Consider the following 22,488-nt stretch of genomic DNA (forward strand, 5'->3'; position numbering starts at 1 on the left):
TGCTAGGAACTTAACTTAAAATTTTAAGTTCAGTGACAGCACTTTATCGCACCAATGCTGGTTGATATAAGCCGTGGAATTAAGGTGCTTTCGATGACAAGATCCAGTCACCTCCCAAAGAACATTGGTGCCCAACATGCATGGAATTGTGTTTGAGCTCTGAGCTTCACCAGCTCAAAAGAAAATCAGAATTATGCCAGAATTAACACAAAACATCACCACTCTTCATAGACAATGCTGTAAAAAATTACTTATGAATAAGTCATAAAAGTTACTCAAGCCTTTAGATGCATACATGTTTTCTAAAAGGAGAGCTTCATCCTCAGAAGTCCATCTTAAGTTATTCTGCAAAATTATAGTCCAGCCTTAATCTTATGCAAACAATGCGTTTTAAACATTAGTCCCCTGCATGTGTGTTGTGATTCCCTTGGAGGTTACAGAAAACCATGATCAAGATGTAAAGGAACAAAATATATTAGACAGTATTAGCAACACAATTATCAATGAAAATATCTCTCAATATCCACTCTCGCTTTTCCAAAATAGACAAATAATAATCATTCAGGAGATAGAAGTGAAATATAAGCAAAATTACAGTAGCTGATACTTCCATACCTTGGAAAGAACATACAACATGCTTAAATTTGCTACCTGAATACAATTACATTTACGATAAAACTAGTTCCTGAAAGGCAAAAAAAATATAGAATAAGAAAGTTCAGACTCTGGCAAAAAGTGCCATGAGGAGTCACCAAGGAGATGAGCTTCACAAGGATAAAAACAAATACTCTGTACACATATCCAGTTTTACATATCAACTAATTACCAATATGTAAATCCAATAATGTGAACTCCCTCCATCAGGGATTTCTTGGCATCAGAAGGTTGGAATAGTTTCAAGGTGCTGATGATGCTGAAATGATGTCAGAAATACCCAACAAAAGATATAGCAGACAACAAACTGCTGAGACTATAACCCAAACATGGTCAATATACACTGAAAGAAGCACTAAAAGGTATAGAATACCAGCAATGTCAGAATGCTCCACCAGCAACCGGCTTGAAGTTGATGTGACCATAGGTTGAAACCCTACTTATGTATGCTTCTCTTTCTTATAAGCTCCCCAATTTTTCGCAGCATGGGTTTCTTTTTCTTGATTGTTGATGAGATCTCTGTATTATCTATATCCTCCTTCACGGTTTCAGTCTGATCCAAATCTTCCGAATGCATTGGTGATGGCAATTTCACATTCGGTGCATCCCCAAAAGATTCAGATGGTGAGTGCTGCACAAAAGAAGTGGATCTGTCAGCTATCTTTCCATTCATTTCTCCATTGTGAGATGTCGTTACTGCAGCATCCTTCTTCCAGTACTCTGCCTCTTCCTTTGACTTCTTCAAATCTGCTTCCAGGGCCAGTTTGACTATTCGGACAGTCTCTAGCTGCTCAGAAGATTGATCTGCAATTTGCCTACTCTTCTCGAGATCTGAATTCACCGCATTTAACTTCTGCAGGGCTTCCTTTTCTCTGATATTAGCATCCTCCACTTGGGCAAGGACCTCTGCTATTCTTTTACTTGCATGTTCTTCAGCCTCTTGTGCTTTCCTCCGCAGTAAATCATACTCTTCTTTTGTAATTGACAAAGAATTGTCATCTGATTTCTTAGATGAAACAGTGAGCAGTGACTCCTTTAACTGTTCAATTCTTTCAAGAGCATTAGCCTCGCTCAATTTCAATTCTTCATTTTCTTGGCGAATGTTTTGCAACTCATTTTCTTTGTCCAGAAGAGCATCTTTGACTATAGAAATTTCCATCTTAGCACTCTGTGCATCTTCTTTTGCTGCAACGATCTCAGCTTCAGCTTCTTCGAGGGAATCTAATAAGTTAGTTGCATTTTCTTTGGCTCTGTTAGCCTCGTCTTCAGCGCATTTAAGAGAATCTAACAATTTGCTTGCATCTTTCTTTGCTAAATTTGCCTCTCTTTCAGTTTCTTTAAGCGAAATCAATAGGTTGCTTGTTTCTTCTTTCGCTGCTTTTGTTTCAGATTCAGCTTGCTGAAGAGAATCTAATAGTTTAATTACCTCTTCTTGTGCTGCATTTGCCTCAGATTCAGCATGTTTGATGCACTCTACCAATTTACTTTCTCTTTCATTCCATGCCGCCGCTGATTCCTCAGCCTCCCACTTCGCTTCTTCAGCTTCTCGTTTTGCATCCTCCATGTCTGATCTAGCTTCATTCAACATTGATCGATACTTTTCTTCTAAAGCTTCAGAATTAGCTTTCCAATGCTCTACTTCCAATTTTGCGGTCTTAACTTCTTCACGGGCAGTCTGAACCTCAGTTTTGGCAATGCCGGCTTCTGCAGTCACCTCGTGCAGGGCCAATGCAAGATCATCCATGGCCTTCTTACTTTGCTCCTCTGCATCTATAGCCTGTTGAAGTTCATCTCGGACTTTATTCAATTCTTCAGTCAAGTCCGAGACTCTGGAATCGGCTTGTTGCTCCCGCTTCTGTGTTTCGACCAGATCTGCTCTGGTTTGTTCAAGCTCCATCCTCAATGATTCCATGGATTCCATTAGAGAAACTGCATCTATCTCAGCCTTCTTGAGGCGTAACTTTACAGATTCTAGCTCCTCTCTTGTTGTTTCAAGGTCACCCTTCAATGAATCCACAGTTTCCATGAGATAAGCAGAATCGCTCTTAGCCTTTTCCAGAGACATGTTTACCTCATCCAGCTCTGTGGTTGCTGACATTAGGGATTGGAAGGCCTTATTTTCAGCATCTCTTGCTCTCTCCATCTCTAACTCTGCTCTCTCAAGTTTCAGATTCGCTTCATCAGCCAACATGCCAGCTCTGGATTCAGATTCTTTAGCAGCAAGCAGATCAAAGTTGAGTTTTTCCAACAGATCATAGGCATCAGATAGCTTCAACTCAAGATCCTTGACATTGGCCAATTCTTTCTTCAATAATTGAACTTCTTGATTAGCCTTAGTTGCCATTGCAGTTGCTTCTTTGGCTTCTGATTCCCATTTTGCAGCACTGGCAGCCTTTTCATCCTCAACCATCGACCGTGATGCATATGCCGAATCGAGAGCCTCTTTCAGAGAACACATCTCTGCAGACAGTTCCTCTGCTTTTTTGGCATTGGCCTTTGAAGCCTTGACAGCTTCCTCAGCCTGTTTGGCTACGGTGGCCTTAGACTCCATCGCAATGGAGAGGTCTTGCTTGACCCGCTGAAGCTCTTGGTTTGCAGATTGCAAGGCAGCCACATCAAGAGCATGCTGTCTCTGCACAGCTTCAAGTTCAGACTGCCAGGCCTGATCCCTCTTCTGAGCAGCCTCAATGGTGGCCTGCTCAAGCTCATCGGCTCGAAACTTCTCACTCTCAGATTTCTCCAATGCTCTCTTCTCAACCACCAGAGCCTCACTCAATCTCACATTGGCTTCATCAAATGCCTTCTTACTCTCTTCCAACTCTTCAAGAGCCCTGGACTTAGCTTTCTCTACCAAGGCCAATTGTTCCTTAGCACTCTTCAAATTATCCTGAGCTTGATTCAGTTGTTGCTGAAGATCGGGTCCTTTGGTGACTCGTTTCTGCCATTTACATTTTACAAATACCATGAACAAAACCACCCCATAACCACCCCATAATGCAATGCACATTCACCCTATGAAACCTAACCATCTCAGGCACGTAAAGAGGCAAGCAAACAAGCAGATTGAGAATAAAACGTCATGTTTCTTACCTCAGGTAATGTGCTCCTGGGAGATCTGCGGTCTGGTATTTTGGAAGGGGCCTTGTCCAACGATAGCCGACCAGTCTGTACCGGAGTTGTGTCCGAGTCTGTACTCCCAAAACCTCTGTTTTGCTTACTATGTCTAGGGGTACCAGGAGACGTCCGGTGAGGCATATCTGCCGAACCAGATCTGTTGCAAAGCATTCAAATCAATAAAGAAGTACACCTTTGCTAATAACCAGAAAACATAATGGCATTCAAACTACAACCCAAGATAAAAAAAAATTGCATTCAACACAGAACCCAAAAGCAGAAATGCAACCAACAAAACTACCCAGATGCAGAAATGGATCCAACAACACTACCCAAATGCAGAAATGAGTACAACAAAACTAACCAAATATGAAAAGAGGATTTAACAGAGAACCCAAGTGACAAGAAAATTCAAAAACAAAACCAACTAGACCTTGATTTGGATGTCAGCATTTTCTCCTCCTTTGCAAAGGATTGCAGCAGAGGTTCTACCGTCTGAAAGCAGTTGTTCTTGTAAAGAAGCTTCCACACCACAATGTGCCTTCCTCAAAATCCACACCTACTACTTACTGACCTGCTGGTGTCCTCTCCTCCCATTCCAACCAAAAGAACAAATGCAAAACGATCTGAGGTGGCCTACAAATAGAATCTCACATTTCACATAAGATGCCGAAGGAACCCAAACATACTACTGACACGTTTTATTTCAATGGCAATGGTAGACTACAAACGCTCAAACCACCATTCTGCTCCTGCTCCTCGGCACACATCCCACCAACACTACTGTATTATTGAGATCCCCCTCACCTGCAAGCGCATAAAAAACTATGTGATCAACTAATTTTTTTATTCTTTTAATAAAAGTTGTTCCAATTTATGTATTCCAACTAAACACTGCAGATCAATCTAGACGGGTATTTTTTACATATCTAAAAATTTCAAAGTGTAATTACAGATTTTATTTTTAAATAAATAACAAACCACCTAATTTTTAGTTGGGTTATGATGTGTTACTTTGGGATTCTCAAATTAAATCGTTTCCATTTATATTGATTATAATAAATAATTATAATTTTATTACTCACACATTATTGGAGTGGTTTTTAGTGTGACTTTTTAGATTTTCCGGTGCCCGAATTTTATGGAAAAATTTGAGGTGAAATCTTGATTTGTGTTATTTAAACAGGGTTTTTGACTGTATATATGAATTCAGCACCTTGAAAAACCCCAAGGCATTTGGATTGTGCAGGAGTTATCCATCAAACTTTTAATTTCAAAAAATTCTTGCGAGATTTTAGAGAAATTAAACCGGAAAAATCAATAAAATCCCACTAAAAAACTGATTTTTAATTTGACATTATTTAATTATTTTATTTTTAATCGAAATTTAGTAAAATAAATTTTTTTAAATCACAATGCACTCATAAAACCTCACACTTCAAACTTTTAATTTAACAAAAAAACACAACTAGACAAATTTGACCAAAAAATTTCCAAAACATATAACATTATTAATTTGATCATAACCTACAATTTGAAATAATCTAATTATTATGAATTTTGAATTTTTTGGAGTGAAAATCCAACCATGGACTTTTTTATAAAATTATTATTTTTAATGGTTTAAAATATATTTTAAAATATAAAAATAAATTCAACCATGGACTTTTTATAAAATTATTATTTTTAATGGTTTAAAATATATTTTAAAATATAAAAATAAATCTAATCTAAACTGCTGAGACATTGATATAATACAAAATACACACTTTAAAACTGAAATTCCAACGAATTTCTATTAAATTTGGAAATAAAAAATATATAAACTACACTTTTATTAACTATCTTTTAATTCACTCTTAACCAACATTAACGATCTTTTAAATTCCTGTAAATGTAATTGGCCATCTACATTCACCATCTCTTTCATCCCAGAAGTCTCATCAAAAGTAGTGGGTTGGTTGGTGTTTTATAAATACAAAATAAATATTTTATAATGAAGAAATGGGTTGGTGTTTTATAAATATGTAACAAATATTTTATAAGGAAGAAATTTATGTTTTAAAGAGTGGTTGCTTTGAGGATTTAAAAAAAATTACATTGAAAAAAAGTTAAAATCAGTTAGAGGAATTTCTAACTACTTTTTATTATGTAATTATGGTTTAATATGGATAAAAAAATTAGTTTTTATTTAATCAATTTTAATGATGTATAATTAGTAACTTTTAAGTGAATTTGAATATTATATAATTATTGTGTATATATCTGTTAATTTTAAATTTGGTTAATTATGAAAATAAATTATATATGTGTTTTTTAGATTAAATTAAATTTTATTTTTTGTATTTATAAATTATAATTAATTATTAATTAATTTTATTTATATTGAATATGTATTTGTTTCTTATTTATTAAATGATATATTTAATCAAATTGTAAAATACATTTTATTTAAAATAATGTTTATATTGTATTGTATTATAGTCTACTTATTTTTGTTTCTTAATTTTAAAAACAAATATATTTAATATTGAGATAGAAGAATATAGTCCAATTCTCTATTTCATAAATTTTAAATCTAAAATTAACATATACTTAATAGTAATTGCTACAATATAATCTAATTTCTTGATCTCAAACTTTAAATTCAAACATGTTCTATAAACTTGTACTTTAATAGTTTTTAACTTATCAATATTAATACTATTATTATTATGACTGGTCTCTCTCCTTATATTACCAAACTCTTATATATTTTTATTTATAATATTGCTTGTGAATTGCATATTGTTCTTTTAAGTGCACTCAATTATCCTCTTTTTAATTGTGTTTCAAACCTTTCCTTCCCTCTTCCTTGGTTGGTTATCAACAATTCACATGCTTCCCACTCCCTTCTATATTATATGGTTGTATCTCAATTCTTTTTAGGATTATAGTCCTCAAATGTGTTACACCATGCAAGATTTAAATCAAAAAGTGGACTAACAAGGATGGGTTTGAAGAGTAACCAGGATGGTTAGAAGAGGGTTAAAGGGTGTCATAATAAGCCCGCCAACCATTCAATTAAAAAAACATATATTATTTTAGAGATGTGTAGTTTGGAATGCATCGGTGTTAATTGTTTTCACATTTATAGAAGTTAATTGTTTTCCCATCTAAAGAAGTGTAAAATTGAAAGATTTATAAATTTGTAATAAAAAATTAAAAGACAATTTAATTAATATAAAGTATTTAGTAATTTTATGTATAATGTTTTATTGGAAGTTTTACTATTTGTTAAATTGATGTATAACATTTTGATGGAGGTTTCATTATTGTTATTAAAATTCAATATTTCTCATATTTAAATTTTTATTTTTTTTTGTAAGTTTGGGAGGATTTTTTTATTTCATTTCAAAAGGCATGCATGAATACATACACATCCAACAATTGTTAGATGGCCTCAACCTAGTCACTGGGAACTGGATCTGTTGGTCATCTAACTACATGTTAAGCCATCCAAAATTCAAATGTTTTCAGAATGTCTAAAAGTGCAATATAAGTCTGAGTATCTTTAACATTCCTAATATCTAGATATCTACAACAGCAAGTAAACTTCTGAGAAGCCAACCAAAACATTGCTCAAAATTTTCACAACAAAACAACCATGCTAGTGTGATCATTAATGGTCCGAAGAGTCCATAGGTGTCGAATCTTTGGCGCTAGAACCCGACAACTCTTTTTGTGGAAGACAAGACATATGCTTCTCAATCCAGCTAAGAAGAACATTCTGAAGTTGGATTTGACGTTGTATAAGCTAAAATTCCTTGTGGATTTCCTGGAGCTCAAAATTTGGTTTAGATGGACCAGTTGAGCTAGACCCAATAGCTTTTGCCAATATGTTCTTCATAACCCAATATAAGTATACCGACTATTAGAATTGGGTGTATCTGCCCCTGGAATGACCTGGACCCTGCACTAAGGATAGCCACTCTCCCAAATCAGAGTCAGTGTTTTTGACTTGCTCATTTAATTCTTCTTCCCAACCTGATGTCAATTGACGGACAGGAGGAGGGGTGCTACTATAATAAGCCTAAGCAGCATCTCGAGCTTTTCCCACTATACCTCGGCAACCTCTGCCCCTAGTTATTAGAGGCAGAGCCTACCTTTCCCCATGCCCACAATCTCTGCTACGACTTTGAGCATTTTCGCCCCACAGAGTTCCCTTTAGAAGAGGCAGGGCGAGCCATAATACTAAAATTCAGACAACACATGTAACCACTAAACCTAAAGCAGATCACATGAAGCGACATGGAACATGGGCTGTCGAGACTTCTAGTGTCTATCAACCAGAAACTCAGCCAAGCAAACCCTCAACCAATGAAGAGAGAAAGAGGCACGGGAGCAAAACTGAGCTAGAAACAGAAGAAATTTGTACAGATATGAGAGCATAATAAAAAATAGAAATGAGCAGTAAATTCAAAATACCCATGAACCTCCCCGTCTTTAGCCTGACCACAACTCAAAAAGTTGTCATTGGATTTCATGAAAGCCCAAGACTCCTTTTGGGAACAAGGATGTCCAACATACAAAGTTTTAACCTACCCAATTTACCCAATCCACTTGAAGCGACTAGTAATTTCTTAGATAAGTCTCATAATTATATACCCATCCCCATTACATTAGAAATGAGGTCGACATTAATTTTTACACACAAAACTATCAAAACTAAAAAATACTAGATATTTAAATTTTAAAATAAAATATTAAATCTAATATTTATTTTTAAATTTAAAAAACTATAAATATATATATATATATATATAAACAAAACCTTTACGCATATCCCAAACAACCCTATTATAAAAGAAAAAGAACATGGCATGATGTATCACATGAATATTGCATTGGCCCACTCGTGGGCAATTACAAACAAAAACCCCATTATTTAACCTCTTTATATTTAGAGTAAGTTAATAAGTAATATATAAATCTTTAAACAAAGTAACTAAGAAATAACATATAAATCTCAAAATAAAATCATGATTACTAAAAGTATGAAAAGAGTATTATAATAAAAATAAGAATACGAAAATTATTTTTTTAAAAGACATATTTTAAGTGAGTTAAATTATTCATGGTGTATTATAATAAAAATGAGGAATATGAAAATTATTTTTTTAAATGATATAATTTAAGTAAGCTAAGATAAAAAAGAAGATTTAAAAATATTATTAGTACCTAATAATATAAGTAACGAATTTAAATTTGTTTTGTGATATTATATTATATATTTATTTAAAATTTAATATATTATTGAAAAGAATAGAATGTGAATGTAAAGAATAATAATTATTTTTCTGGATTACAAATTAAATTTAATTAATAAATTTAAATAAAAAATATATTTTATTATAAAAAAATCATTATAATATTAATAATTATATTATTAATAATATAATAATAAAAAATATTATAAAACTGAAACCTGAAAAAACCTTGCATATTTTGAAAGCAATAATAATGTTAAAGAATCTATCATCAATCAAAATTAAATTATTCTAAACATAATAAATTAAATGTTCTTAATCTCCATTATATTTGAATTTCTTTTATTACCCCAATCTTAAAAAGACCCACCACATATTATATTTGTTGTTGAAAAAGGTAACATAGCCTCAATTCAAAGTGAATTTTTTAAATCTTAAAATCAATGATTAAAAACATCTGATTAACATCACCAATTTACACTCACTTATTATTTTGTTTTGATAGATTTCATTTGCTATCAAAGTGACTGAGTGCCCACCTTAAATTGTACAATTTTGTTTCATATTAATATAGAACCTTTAGGTGGGTCTACATTTGGTGAAATAAACTGTGTAAATTACTTTTAAAAATTGCAAATGGTAATGCTTCCTCTCAGATTTGTTAAAGGTCTTTGTCACAAAATCCATGCATATTTCATGTAATGTTCCATCCTTTTCCTTCTAATAAATAAAATCTTGATTAAAAGGACCTTCCATGAAGGTTCCATTCATCATTTCGAAATTTTTAGATACATTAGTATTGGGATTCTCCATTCAAATTATAAAACCTAATTGAAAAGTCAACTTAATCAATCTATTATTAGATCATAAACTAACCATTGCAATAATGATTTAATATATGATAGCTGTAAAATGAAATGGGTAATATTTCTTTTTCGGATTAAGTAGACAAAACTAATCATTATAATATATTTTTATTAAAGGATTATTTTTTGAATTGTTCATCTCTCTTTTTCGAAATAAGTAAATTATAACTAATTATTAAGATAAATTTGATTATTCAAATAATGCTTTTATATATATATATATATATATACACACACACACACAGAGGGTTAAACCATTCAAAATTGCGTGATATTTTATTTAGAGTGAATTTTAAATTATTAAATATTTATTATTATTATTTATTAATAATTATTTTGTTATAAAATGATTTAGTATTTTTCATATGGTATAAAAGAAATTAATTAGTTTTTAGGTTATTTTAATTAGGGGTGATTCTCTCCTATCGGGGTGATAATGGCGGCGATCAGGGCAATTAATACAAATCAGGTAAGGGATGATGACGAGGCAAAAGGAATAGGGGTAATGATGAAGGCGGACAGAAAGATCAGCAGAAAGGATATCATTCCGAGGAGGAGCGGCGATGAAGTAATGAAAGACGAAGTTGGTGGAGGTAATGCTGCAGAGATTGGACGTGGGTACGATGGCACAGAAGAAGGACGAAGGGAGGTGGGCGGTCATGAAAACGGCAGGTGGCAGAAGAATCGGGAGAAGAGAAATGAGGAGAAATGGCAGAGGAGAAATCATAAAGGAGGAAGGCGAGACAAAGGAAGGAGGTCGTTAAATGAAACCGCAGAGAATTCGCAAAGAGACAGGGTGGTGAAAACTTTAGTTAGGTTCATAGAAAGGCAGAGGAGGCAGAGAGAACAACCAGGCAGCGCCGGAAGGAGGAATCGAATGGCAACAAGGAGGAGAATGAGAAACGAAGCGGACGAGGAGAACAGAGGTCGGAAAAGCCCGGAGAAGAAAGGGAAAGGAATCGAGGCTGGAGAAAATACGGAGCAGTATCAGACAGTTCAGGATGATACCGAGGATGAAGTGGAAATGTTTGATTCCGACCACGACAGATCTGAGCAACCAAGAAAGAGGGTATGGAAGGACGAGAGGCTATCAAAGGACAAACCACAGGAAGAAAGGAAGTATGGAGATAGGAGAAGCAAAGGGCGAGAGGAGGGAGGCGACTTCAGGTATGAAAGGTCTGGGAGGCAGGGGAAATTATAGGAATAGAGGAAGAGCAGGACGGGGACGAGGCCGACGCAGTAGAGGAAGAGGATGGTCGGAAGAGAAACGGGAGGAGTACGAACCATTACCGGCAAGAAAATATAGAAATACATTGAAGAAGAAGATACAGTTTGCAGAGCAAGCCTACTGTGAAAACACTAATGAAGATATCAGAAGAATAATACAGCAATTGGAGGAAGAAGCGACCCAGGGCCAATCAGGATCAGAAATGGAAGATTGGGAATACCTGCTACCGGATCTAGGGAATACTAGAGGACGTATGACACTATATAAACAAGCCCTGCATGTATACTGGGTTATGAAAAGGTTGTTGGCTAAGGCTATGGAGCAGGTTGCCATGGAAATGGCTGAACTATCCCAGGGAATTCCTAATTTGAAGAAAGAAATGCAGAACATTCAGGTCACCCTGATAATGCAGGACAAAAAACTGGAAGAGATACAACAGCAGATAAAGAAGATCAACCCGGGTATAAAGAAAGAAGATGATCAGCAGGAAGCCATGGCTGGTTAATATCTGAAGATATGTATATGCTTTCCGTAGTTTTTTTGAATGCTGGTGGATAGGTTTTGGTTCCAGTTTCAGTTTATAATGCAAATAAGAAGCAGTAGTAATCTTTTTGAATGTTTAGTTTACTTAGCCTGGACAAGAAGAATTAGTATTTTTTGTTTTTGGATGGTTGTCAAAAACTTAAGGTGGCCAACAAACCCGTTTCCCTTCGGGGCGGGTTGAGGTCACCATGAAAATGTACTGGTTTCAATTCGAATTAATGGAAAAAGAATGGTCCCTCCTTAGCTTACAAAAAAAAAAAATTAGGGGCGATTCTGTTGATTTTAGCCTAATTAGTTAAGTCCACATTGTTAAAGAACCTTCGTTATTGAGAGGTCATAGGTTCAAACCTCTTGACAATTCTAAGGGCTAGGCTTCATTTTTTGACATCGATCTCCTCGGTCAAGAAATATTTCATAAATTCAATTCTTTGCTTAGCCTAAGTACAAAAAAAGATACGTATCAAGTATGTGTATGAAGGGTTAACATTAAACAAACACATTTTAGAATTAATGTCAACATTCATTAAAATATATTAAATAAAAGATAATTCCAAAGATTGATAGATTTTTTAAGAGTAAATTAAAAAGTGGACAAATTCAAAATTCTTTGCTTAGCCTAAGTAAAAAAAAGATACTTATCAAGTATGTGTATGAAGGGTTAACATTAAACAAACAAGTTTTAGACTTAATGTCAACATTCATTAAAATATATTAAAGAAAAGAGAATTCCAAAAATTGATAGTTCTTTAAAGAGTAAATTAAAAAGTGGGCGAGCTCAAAATTCTTTGCTTAGCATAGGTTAAAAAAAAAGATACTAATCAAGTATGTGTATGAAGGGTTAACATTAAACAAACAAGTTTTAGACTTAATGTCAGCATTCATTAAAATATATTAAAGAAAAGAGAATTCCAAAGATTGATAGTTCTTTTTAAGAGTAAATTTAAAAGTGGAAGAATTCAATATTTTCAACTAGTTTAATGTAGTCTAAGTAATAGATAAAATGACCCTCTTGAGTACTTTTTCTGATCAAATTTTGTTCAAAATCCTATAGATATTTTTAAAAATCATAAGTTTAAGATGAGTGTCTTAGGCTTTTTGAGGGTGAAAAAACTATTTATGCATTCAAAAATACATTTTAAACAATAAAAATCATAATCTTACTAAAAAAAATTGCCACATTCTGGTCAAAAAAACCATCTACGTCTTAATTTTTTTTAAATGAGACAAAATTTCACCTTGATTTACTCATTTTTTAGAAATTCTAAACAATTAATATCTTCTTAAAATAAGTTAAAATCTTATAAATAGTGTGAGTGGTTGGAATTCATAGGGTTAACGTTGCCCACCTTAATTAAAATCTTAACTAATATTCTCAATATAATTTATAAATTTGGAAAAAATAATTATAATAAGAATTATGTGAAAATTTAAAAAAAATTAAAAATTAAATTTGGTTAAATATATTAAAATTATCAATAAATACTTTAACTCATTAGTATTATTACCATAAATAAATAAATAAAAAATAATATTATTTAAAAAAATCGAAGAATAAATTTAAAAAAAAAAATGAAGAACAAATTAGAAATCCATAAACTTTAATAAACATCAACATTTTTCTAAAAAGAATATTTATATATAAAAAATTAAAATAAAAAAATTAACGGTATAGATTAAAATATATATATTAATTTGGAAAAAAAAAAGTTTAACTACCTTTATCATTTAATAGACCATTTTTTGCCACATGGAAAAACACACCATAATTTTATTTCAATGCATTTACTTCTAAGTGTTTAGGTAGACTTTTTATAGTACCACATTCTTAAGCAATGCAGAGTTTACTTTAAAGGAAGGCCAGAAGAAGAACCTTATTTCGTAAGAAGAAGTGGTGGACCTATTAAGCACCATTACTTTTAAAGGACTTACATCATTGGCTTTCATGGCATTTTTACAGTGAAGTAACATGTCGCCACATGAATAGAAGGCTTAACCACTATGAACGACAATTTTAAGAATTGACATTGCATCCACTCACTCACACACCAAGGGTTAAAAAGTCATTTAACACTTAATGTATGATTTTTTGTATTTAGGGAAACCCTTTTGTTGGTCACACGGGTCAAACTATTATAACATGTCACTTTGATCCATAGTACACGGGGTTGTGTTGATAATTAAATTTAAATATAGTTTATTTAATTTTCAAATTTGTTCGGAAAATTATGGAAATTTAGGTCAGATTTTGATAAAATCTGGCCAGAATTTCTATAAATCTAGGTTATAGTTGTTAAACTTTAAGATTTTGGATGTCCCATGGGTTTTTAATAGTGTTGAATCCATTTCCACCATTAAAAACTCAATTCAAATATTCCTAATACCAGATTTTTTGATGTTTTTTGCCAGATTCTGACCATGTTTCCTGTCCAGCAAATTTGAAAGCTGAGCAAAAGACGCCTTAAATTTAACAATAATTTTTTATTCATTTATTTATCATTAATTTTAAAAATATACAATTTATAGAGAAAATAATTTTAAAAATATACAATTTATATATGTGAGAGAAATTAAGTTCAAATTAAATGTTAATTTAGGTTAATTCATAATGTTTTGAGTCACCACTAACCACTAACAATGTAGTTATTTGAATACAAACAAGATGCCATTCCGCTTACATATTTGTATTGTGTATTCTCCAATTGTAGAAGAGGTTCCATGATTTGTCTCTTATGATTACTTGTGCTACTCATGATTATATCTCTGCTAAATGTAGATACTAGCAATTGTCCCAAAAGGTGCAAAGAGAGGCCGATAGGTTTTTTAAATTGGAAAAATGGTATGAGGAACACATTTGTAGATATGTATGCCATATACCATATGTATTGGCAAATTTAAATTTTATATAGATATTGTAAAAAATGATATTTTAGTTATCTATATATATATATATATATATATATATAATTTCTAGAGCTCAAACTAAAAACACTAATTTGATATACTTCTAACAAAATACTAAAAATAGAGAATAGCATTGTTGGAAACCACCATTTAAATTCAATTAAAATGATTGGATTATAAAATCTACAATCTAAATTATATTATTAATTAATACTTTTTTTTTTCTAAAAATTAATTAAAATTTATTTACAATGTATTTTAATTTACATATGAATGATAAGTGGTGCTATTTTAATTTCATATATAATCCAAATTAAAATATAGAATAATGAAATTTTGTAATGAAGATTAAGCCTTGGATGAACAAAGGCATACAAAGTCCATAAAAAGGCTTTTGTAATGAAGATTAAGCCTTGAATGAACAAAGTCATACAAAGTCCATAAAAAAGCTTTTCAAAAGGCAATTATGTGTACATTTCCTCCAATGAAAACACAGAGATTATCTTAAACTGTGGCATACAAGAAAACAAAAATGCAAATGGCAACAATAGAGTTTGTCAAAAACTGATAATTACCTGGAAAAGTTGAAAACTAAGCCCTTGAATAGTCTGCAAAAGGAATATCCAACCAATCCACAAAATTGAACAAGACTGGTAAAATCGTAACAAAACTTTTCCACCAATGCTTAGTCTAAAGAGCCCACAAATTAGCCCGGAAAATAATGGAAATTCTAGCAAGATTATGACAAAATCCGGCAGGATTTTATTTTATTTTATTTTTTATTTTTTTATTTTTATTTTTTTTTAATTTGGGTTACAGTTGTCAAACTTCAGGGTTTTGGGTTCCCCAGGGTTTCTTGATGGTGTTGAATCCATTTCCACCATTCAAACACTCCAACATTTTGTTTTTTTTTTAATACCAAAAATCTATCGTCCACGCAAATTTGCCGCATCAAAGATTTTTCATGAATAGGTTCTCAATTTAACTCCTGCATATGTGTTTTAAACATTTCCCAAAATTTTAACACTACAAAAATGTTTTGTTACTAATTTCAACACTAATAAGCTTTGAACCAAACAAATTAGAGAGCAGGCCTTGATAACCTCCAGTTTGGTTGAAAAGCATCTATCTTAAGGATTTTTTAGTTTGAGTTGGTGAGACCAACATTCAAACATACGCCCCAGAGTTTTTAGTTGCCAACACTCTAGCAAACCTCCTTGGATATGCACCAGCCACTTTGACCTTAAAGTTTTTCTCAAGCAGTGCCCATAACTGGAGTGATTCTCCAAATCACATAGACACTTCTTGATGTGCTTCTATCAGCACCTTGTCAATAGAAATAACCTAGTCTAGTCTGTCTAACTTTTTCATGCTCTAAGATAACACAAACCCTATCTATAAAGGCATACAATTATTGGATGCACTACTATACCAAGACTATATAGTTCAATGATATTATATATGCCATAACGTCAAAAGAGACAAGTTGGCAAAGCCAAAGTAGACATACTGGAACAAGAGGTGTTTAAGAATTGATATCCAAATTTATCAAACACTATAAAAGGTAGTGAAAAAGTTAATTAGTTGCCAACTTACCAAAGCAATGGTTCATTCTTAAAAGAAACATCATGAAGTTTGGAGAAAGTTCAAATCCAAAATGTCCCATTTCTCAAGGCCATTTCTCTAATCCCTTTTTTCCATCAACTGGAAGATATTACATTTATAGAGTAATACATATTCAAATATCTTTGTTTTAGAAATGTCATACGCAACAGAGAACTTGAGCTAAATGGTCCGTTAGTTTTTTTTATGTTCCTATAATACTAGTGATGCCCCCATTACTATTGTAGTTATATCCCTTATTAATATTGTTGTGCCCCTATTGTCCCCATATTGTTATTACTGTGCCCCATAGAATCCCTTTATTTTTATTTTTGTGCATTTATATTATTATTGTTAGGTCGGCTTGGTTATATTGTGACACCTTAGACTCCTATATATAGAAAGGAGGTTTTGTCATTTGAATCATCCAAGAATTGTTCATTTGTGTAATGTAAAGAAGGTTGCCCCCTCGAAGAGGCTGAATTCTAAGTCGTTCAACTATATTTTCTATCTTTTTGTGAGCTGGTTTCATAACATTTGGTATCAGAGGTTTGAATTCTAGGGTTTCATTGCTCCAAACAGGTCATCATGGCATTTGCGCTATAACTTTTTTTCTGCGACGTTTCAGACGCTAAAAAAAAACCCATTTGGGCCGAAATCATTATGAACCTCGGGTCTGAATTTCATAGCGTTTCGCACTATATTTGCGGAGATATGATCTAAGGAAGTTGGCCTTTTTGCAGACTCCCGAATTTCATTCCAAACAGGTGACCTGGGGAAAATCGTCATAACTTTTGTTTTGAGCATCAGATTGAAATTTCGTAAGAAGTTACAAAAAGAGGACAGACTGTAGTTTCCTATATATATTTTTCAGATGCTAAGGTAAAAACTGTGACACGTGCACTCCATACAAGTTTGCTCTTCTGGAAAGGTTTGTAATCAGGTCATCTTGGGAGATTGTGCATAACTCTGCCTTGGAGAATCTAAATTCGATCATACTCGTGGCATTGGAAAGAGGACATAGAGAGCTACTGCAAGTCGCAATTTCAGAACTGGATGATCCGAAATTACAGAGATACATCAGATTCAATATTGAGCTCCTACAAAGTGAAAAAAGGCGTGTAGTTTTTTTTTTTTAATTTTGCATAAGCTTGGTTTGAAAAATTAGTTTGAAGGAATTCAAAGGGCATAGTAAAGCATTATTATCAGTAATTGATGCCTCGAGGAAAGAAAATGCAAACACCTAGTAGGCAACCTAAAATCTCTAGCATGACTCATGAAGAAGAGGAAGAAATGCAATATGATATACCAAAATTATGAGACCAAGTGCAACAAATGTCACTCGCACAAAAAGTAACAGAATCTAAGATGAATGGTTTAAAGAAAGATGTAGAAGCTAAGATGTCTGGCGTGGAAGCTAAGATGGATGGTTTAAAGAATGGCATGGAAGCTAAGATGAATGGCATGAACGCTAAGATGGATGGCATGGATGATAAGATGGAAGAATTGAAGATAAATTTGAATAAGTTGCTACAAGAAATGGTCACTAATGGTGAAAGGGTAGTAAAGGAAACCCATGATGAGAACAAAAGAAATGTTAATCATGATTTCATAGACTCTAATGTTGGATTGAAGACCCACCATATTCCAAAAATCGATATGAGGAAGTTTGATGGCAAGGATCCCGCAACATGGATACTACAGATGGAGCAATTTTTGAATCTCCATAATGTGAAAAACACACAAAAGGTACATATTGTAACTTTGTATTTGGAACCAAATCAGTTTGTATGGTATCAATGGCTTTGCTCTTGTAAACAAATTTTCACTTGGGCAATTTTTACCGAAGAAATGACAGCACATTATGAGGATACAAAAAGCAACACCTTTTTTAGCCAATTGATAAGTCTCAAACAAAAGGGTTCAATGATGGAGCACATTGAGGAGTTCCAAAAATTGAACATAAGGGTAAAAAATATTCCAAAGGAGCATAGGATTGATGTGTTCATAGGGACTTTAAAGGGGAATATCCAACATGATGTTCGCCTTTGGGAACTTGATTCATTGGAGAAGGCATTCAGGTTAGCAAGAAAACTGGAAAGCAAAATTGTGGCAACCAGGAAGCCCACCACTCACAACTATAAAGATGGAAGTGTTGTTGCCCCTAGCCTTCCACAACCTATAAGGTTGACACCACAACAATTGGAAGAAAAAAGAGCAAAAGGGCTTTGTTACAATTCTGATAGCAAATACACTAAAGGTCATAAGTGTGCTGAGAAGAAATTATTCTACATAGATTGTGAAGAGGAAGAAGAAAAGGAACAAGAAAGGTCAAAAGAAGACGATATACTCCAGGAACAAAGCCTAGATAAAGAAGAAATGAATCCGACCATATCTTGTAATGCATTGGCTGGAATTACCACTCCTCAAACCATCAAGATAGAAGGACATATCAAGAAGAAAAAGGTAATAGTGTTGACTGATTTAGGAAGTACCCACAAGTTTATTCATTGTAAGATAGCAAAAGAATTGAATTGCTTCCTATATCCAGCACCAGAGTGTCAAGTGATGGTTGCAAATGGAGGAATGATAAATTTCTCTGGAAAGTGCCATAATATCAAGCTATCCATGGAAGAATATGTATTGAATAGCCCAATGCTTTCCATTCCAATGGGAGGTGCTGATGTTGTACTAGGAGTTCAATGGCTACAATCCTTGGGTACAATAGCTTTTAACTTTCAAGAACTTTTCATGAAATTTTATGTGGAAGGAAAGGAAGTTGAATTAAGGGGTATTGCAGGGAAACCGAGAAAGATAATCAGCTCTAACGGTATGACAAAGCTTCTAAAAAAGGAACAACGAGGTGTAATTGCACAATTATGTTCGCTAGATGTTTCCACATCGAAATCATCTATTTCTCTAGATCTCCAAAAAGTCTTAGACAATCATTCCAAGGTATTTGAGACTCCCAAAGGTCTCCCACCTATTCATGATCATGATCATGCTATTCATTTGATTCCAGGAAGTGTTCCTCCAAACATCAGGCCGTACAGATATCCCTATTCCCAAAAGAGTGAAATTGAACGTATGGTTGCAAAAATGCTAGAGGCTGGTATAATTCAACCTAACCAAAGTTATTTCTATGCTCCAGTAGTATTGGTGCACAAGAAGGATGGATCATGGCGCATGTGTCCGGATTGTAGGGAGCTCAACAAGCTCACTATTAAAGATAAGTTTCCCATTCCTGTCATTGACGAATTATTGGATGAATTGCATGGATCAATTTACTTCACCAAGTTGGATCTTCGTTTAGGATATCATCAAATCAGAATGAAGACTGAAGACATTCCGAAAACATCATTTAGAACTCATGAGAGTCACTATGAATTTTTGGTCATGCCTTTTGGCCTTACCAATGCACCTTCTACATTTCAAGGTTTGATGAATTCCATTTTCAAACCCTTCCTTAGAAAAATTGTGTTAGTATTTTTTGATGATATACTAATCTACAGCAAGTCTTGGAAGGATCATGTTGAACATGTTGACATGGTGCTACAACTATTGGAGGAGAAACAATTATATGCAAAAAGATCCAAATGTTTCTTTGGAGTACAAGAGGTGGAATATCTGGGTCATATTGTATCTCATGAAGGAGTTAAGGTAGACCCTAGCAAAATTAAAGCCATTAAGGAATGGAAAATCCCCACATCCATAAAGCATTTGCGAGGATTTCTCGGGTTGACAGGGTATTATCGCAAGTTTGTTAAGAATTATGGGAAAATAGCAGCACCTCTAACAACATTATTGAAGAAAGATGCATTTTCATGGACTCCAGAAGCAACAAAGGCCTTTGAACATCTTAAAGAGGCAATGTGCCAAGCACTGGTCTTAGCTACACTAGACTTCACAAAACCTTTATTGTGGAATGTGATGCTTCAGGAAATGGAATTGGTACTGTTTTAATGCAAGATGAAAGACCCATTGCTTTCGAAAGTCGTCCAATCAAGGGAAAGTATTTACACAAAGCTATTTATGAGAAGGAAATGTTGGCAATACTACATGCAATTAAGAAATGGCGACCCTACCTAATGGGAAGACACTTCAAGGTAAAAACGGATAATGATAGCCTTAAATACCTTTTAGAACAAATATTATCCTTTGAAGAACAACAAAAATGGGTCACAAAGATGTTGGGTTATGACTTTGAAATCATCTACAAAAAAGGGAAGCAAAATGTTGTGGCAGACGCACTCTCAAGAAAGGATGAGGATGTGGAAGCATTGTTGTGTGCCATTTCTATTATCCAACCAGATTGGATAAACGAAGCAAGGGAGGAATGGAAGAATGACGAAGAAGTGTGGGCACTTATTCGAAAGTTACAACAAGATTCTAGTACATCTGATACATTTAGCTGGAAAAATGATTCGTTATGGTACAAAGATCGCTTATACCTCTGTAAGAATTCCCAACTCAAATAAAATATTCTTCTAGAATTGCATGCTTCTCCCTTAGGAGGGCACTCGGGATTTTTAAAAAATTACCACAAGGCTAAGAAGGAATTTTTTTGGGATGGCCTTAAATCAGATATTCAAAAGTTTGTGGCGGAATGTTTGGTTTGCCAACAAAATAAAGCTGAAACAATTAAGACACTAGGTCTATTACAACCTTTATCCATTCCAAACCAATGTTGGGAGGAGGTTTCAATGGATTTTATCACAGATTTACCCAAGTCTGAAGGAAAGAGTGTCATCATGGTGGTAGTTGACAGACTTACCAAGTATGCACACTTTTGTGCATTATCACATCCATTTAAAGCCAATATAGTTTCTACTGCATTTATGGAAACAATTCAAAAGCTAAATGGAAACCTAAAGATTATTGTAAGTGACAGAGATCCCATTTTTACTAGAAATTTTTGGACATAATTATTTTCTTGTCTTGGTACTCAATTAGCTCATAGCTCATCTTATCATCCTCAATCTGATGGGCAAACTGAGATAGTAAACAAATGTTTGGAAGGATATCTTTGTTGCTTTGTATTTGATAAGTAGACATAATGGGTCAAATGGTTGCCTCTGGCTGAATGGTGGTATAACACTTCCTTCCATACTACAACAAAATGACCCCATTTATGACACTTTATGGATATCAGCCACCATCCATCACATCATATTTAAGAGAAAATTCTAAGTTTCAAGCAGTGGAACATCACATCGAGCATCAACAACAAGTTCTCAAACTCTTAAAGGATAACCTTGTGTTGGCGCAGAATAGAATGAAACAACAAGCAGATCAACATCGCAGAGAAAGAAGTTTTGATGTAGGTGACTGGGTATTCCTACGGCTACAACCATATAAACAAATGTCCCTCAAGCAAGCTAAGAAGGATAATAAATTATCATGAAAGTATTATGGTTCGTACAAGGTGTTGTAAAAGATTGGTACTATGGCATACAAATTGGAGCTTCCTGCAGCTTCTCGAGTGCACCCAGTTTTCTATGTTTCATGTTTAAAGAAGGTTATAGGCAACAAGCTCCCAGTTCAAACAATATTGCCAGAACTTAACGAGGAAGGAAAAATTATATTGGAACTGGAAGCAGTCATAGAAACAAGAACTCAACAGCTATGAAATCGATCCATTTCGGAGTATCTCATCAAGTGGAAGAACTTATCGCTGAAGATTCCACATGGGAGGATGATAATTTTATACAGAAGCATCCAGAACTACTCAAGCATTGAGAACAACAATTTTTGAAAGAGAGGGGCATGTTAGGTCCCTATAATACTAGTGATGCCCCAATTACTGCCCCTATTGTCCCCATATTGTTATTACTATGCCCCATAGAATCCCTCTATTGTTATTTTTGTGCCTTTATATTATTATTGTTAGGTTGGCTTGGTTATATTGTGACACCTTAGACTCCTATATATAGAAAGGAGGTTTTGTCATTTGAATCATCCAAGAATTGTTCATTTGTGTAATGTAAAGGAGGTTGCCCCCTCGAAGAGGCTGAATTCTAAGTCGTTCAACTATCTTTTCTATCTTTTTGTGAGCTGGTTTCATAACAGTTTTGGTAAGCACAGAATCAAGGCACTTGAGCAAAAAAATGGATTTTCTTTAAGCTAGAGAAGGGGGACATTGACCCTTGAGAAAAAGTAACCTATTTTTCATGTTGTTCAATCAGCATAAGCAAGTTGTAGCCTGCCATTCACTACAAGAAACGAGAGTTGAAAAAAACCTGACAGACAACAATCAAAAGTCTGCTTGAATGAAAAGGAAAATTGTATAAACTCAAGCTCTTTATGATGATAGAGATGAGGTCCCTATTGT

General features: G+C 33.8%; 1 protein-coding gene across 1 annotated transcript; it reads right to left on the minus strand.

The window, feature by feature from the left end:
• Positions 1–582: 582 nt before the first annotated feature.
• On the minus strand, positions 583–4,645 carry LOC149266847 (uncharacterized). The gene is made up of 3 exons (XM_089431102.1): positions 4,202–4,645; positions 3,745–3,925; positions 583–3,592 (listed from the first exon to the last, which is right to left on the minus strand). Exons 1-3 carry the CDS (start codon positions 4,219–4,221, stop codon positions 1,091–1,093), a joined length of 2,703 nt encoding a protein of 900 aa, XP_089287228.1. The 5' UTR covers positions 4,222–4,645; the 3' UTR covers positions 583–1,090.
• Between the last annotated feature and the right edge of the window lie 17,843 nt (positions 4,646–22,488).

This window comes from Pinus tabuliformis, chromosome 6 (genome assembly GCF_031772625.1).
Source record: "Pinus tabuliformis cultivar Carrire ecotype Pingquan chromosome 6, CPIR1, whole genome shotgun sequence".
Taxonomy (NCBI): Eukaryota; Viridiplantae; Streptophyta; class Pinopsida; order Pinales; family Pinaceae; genus Pinus; species Pinus tabuliformis.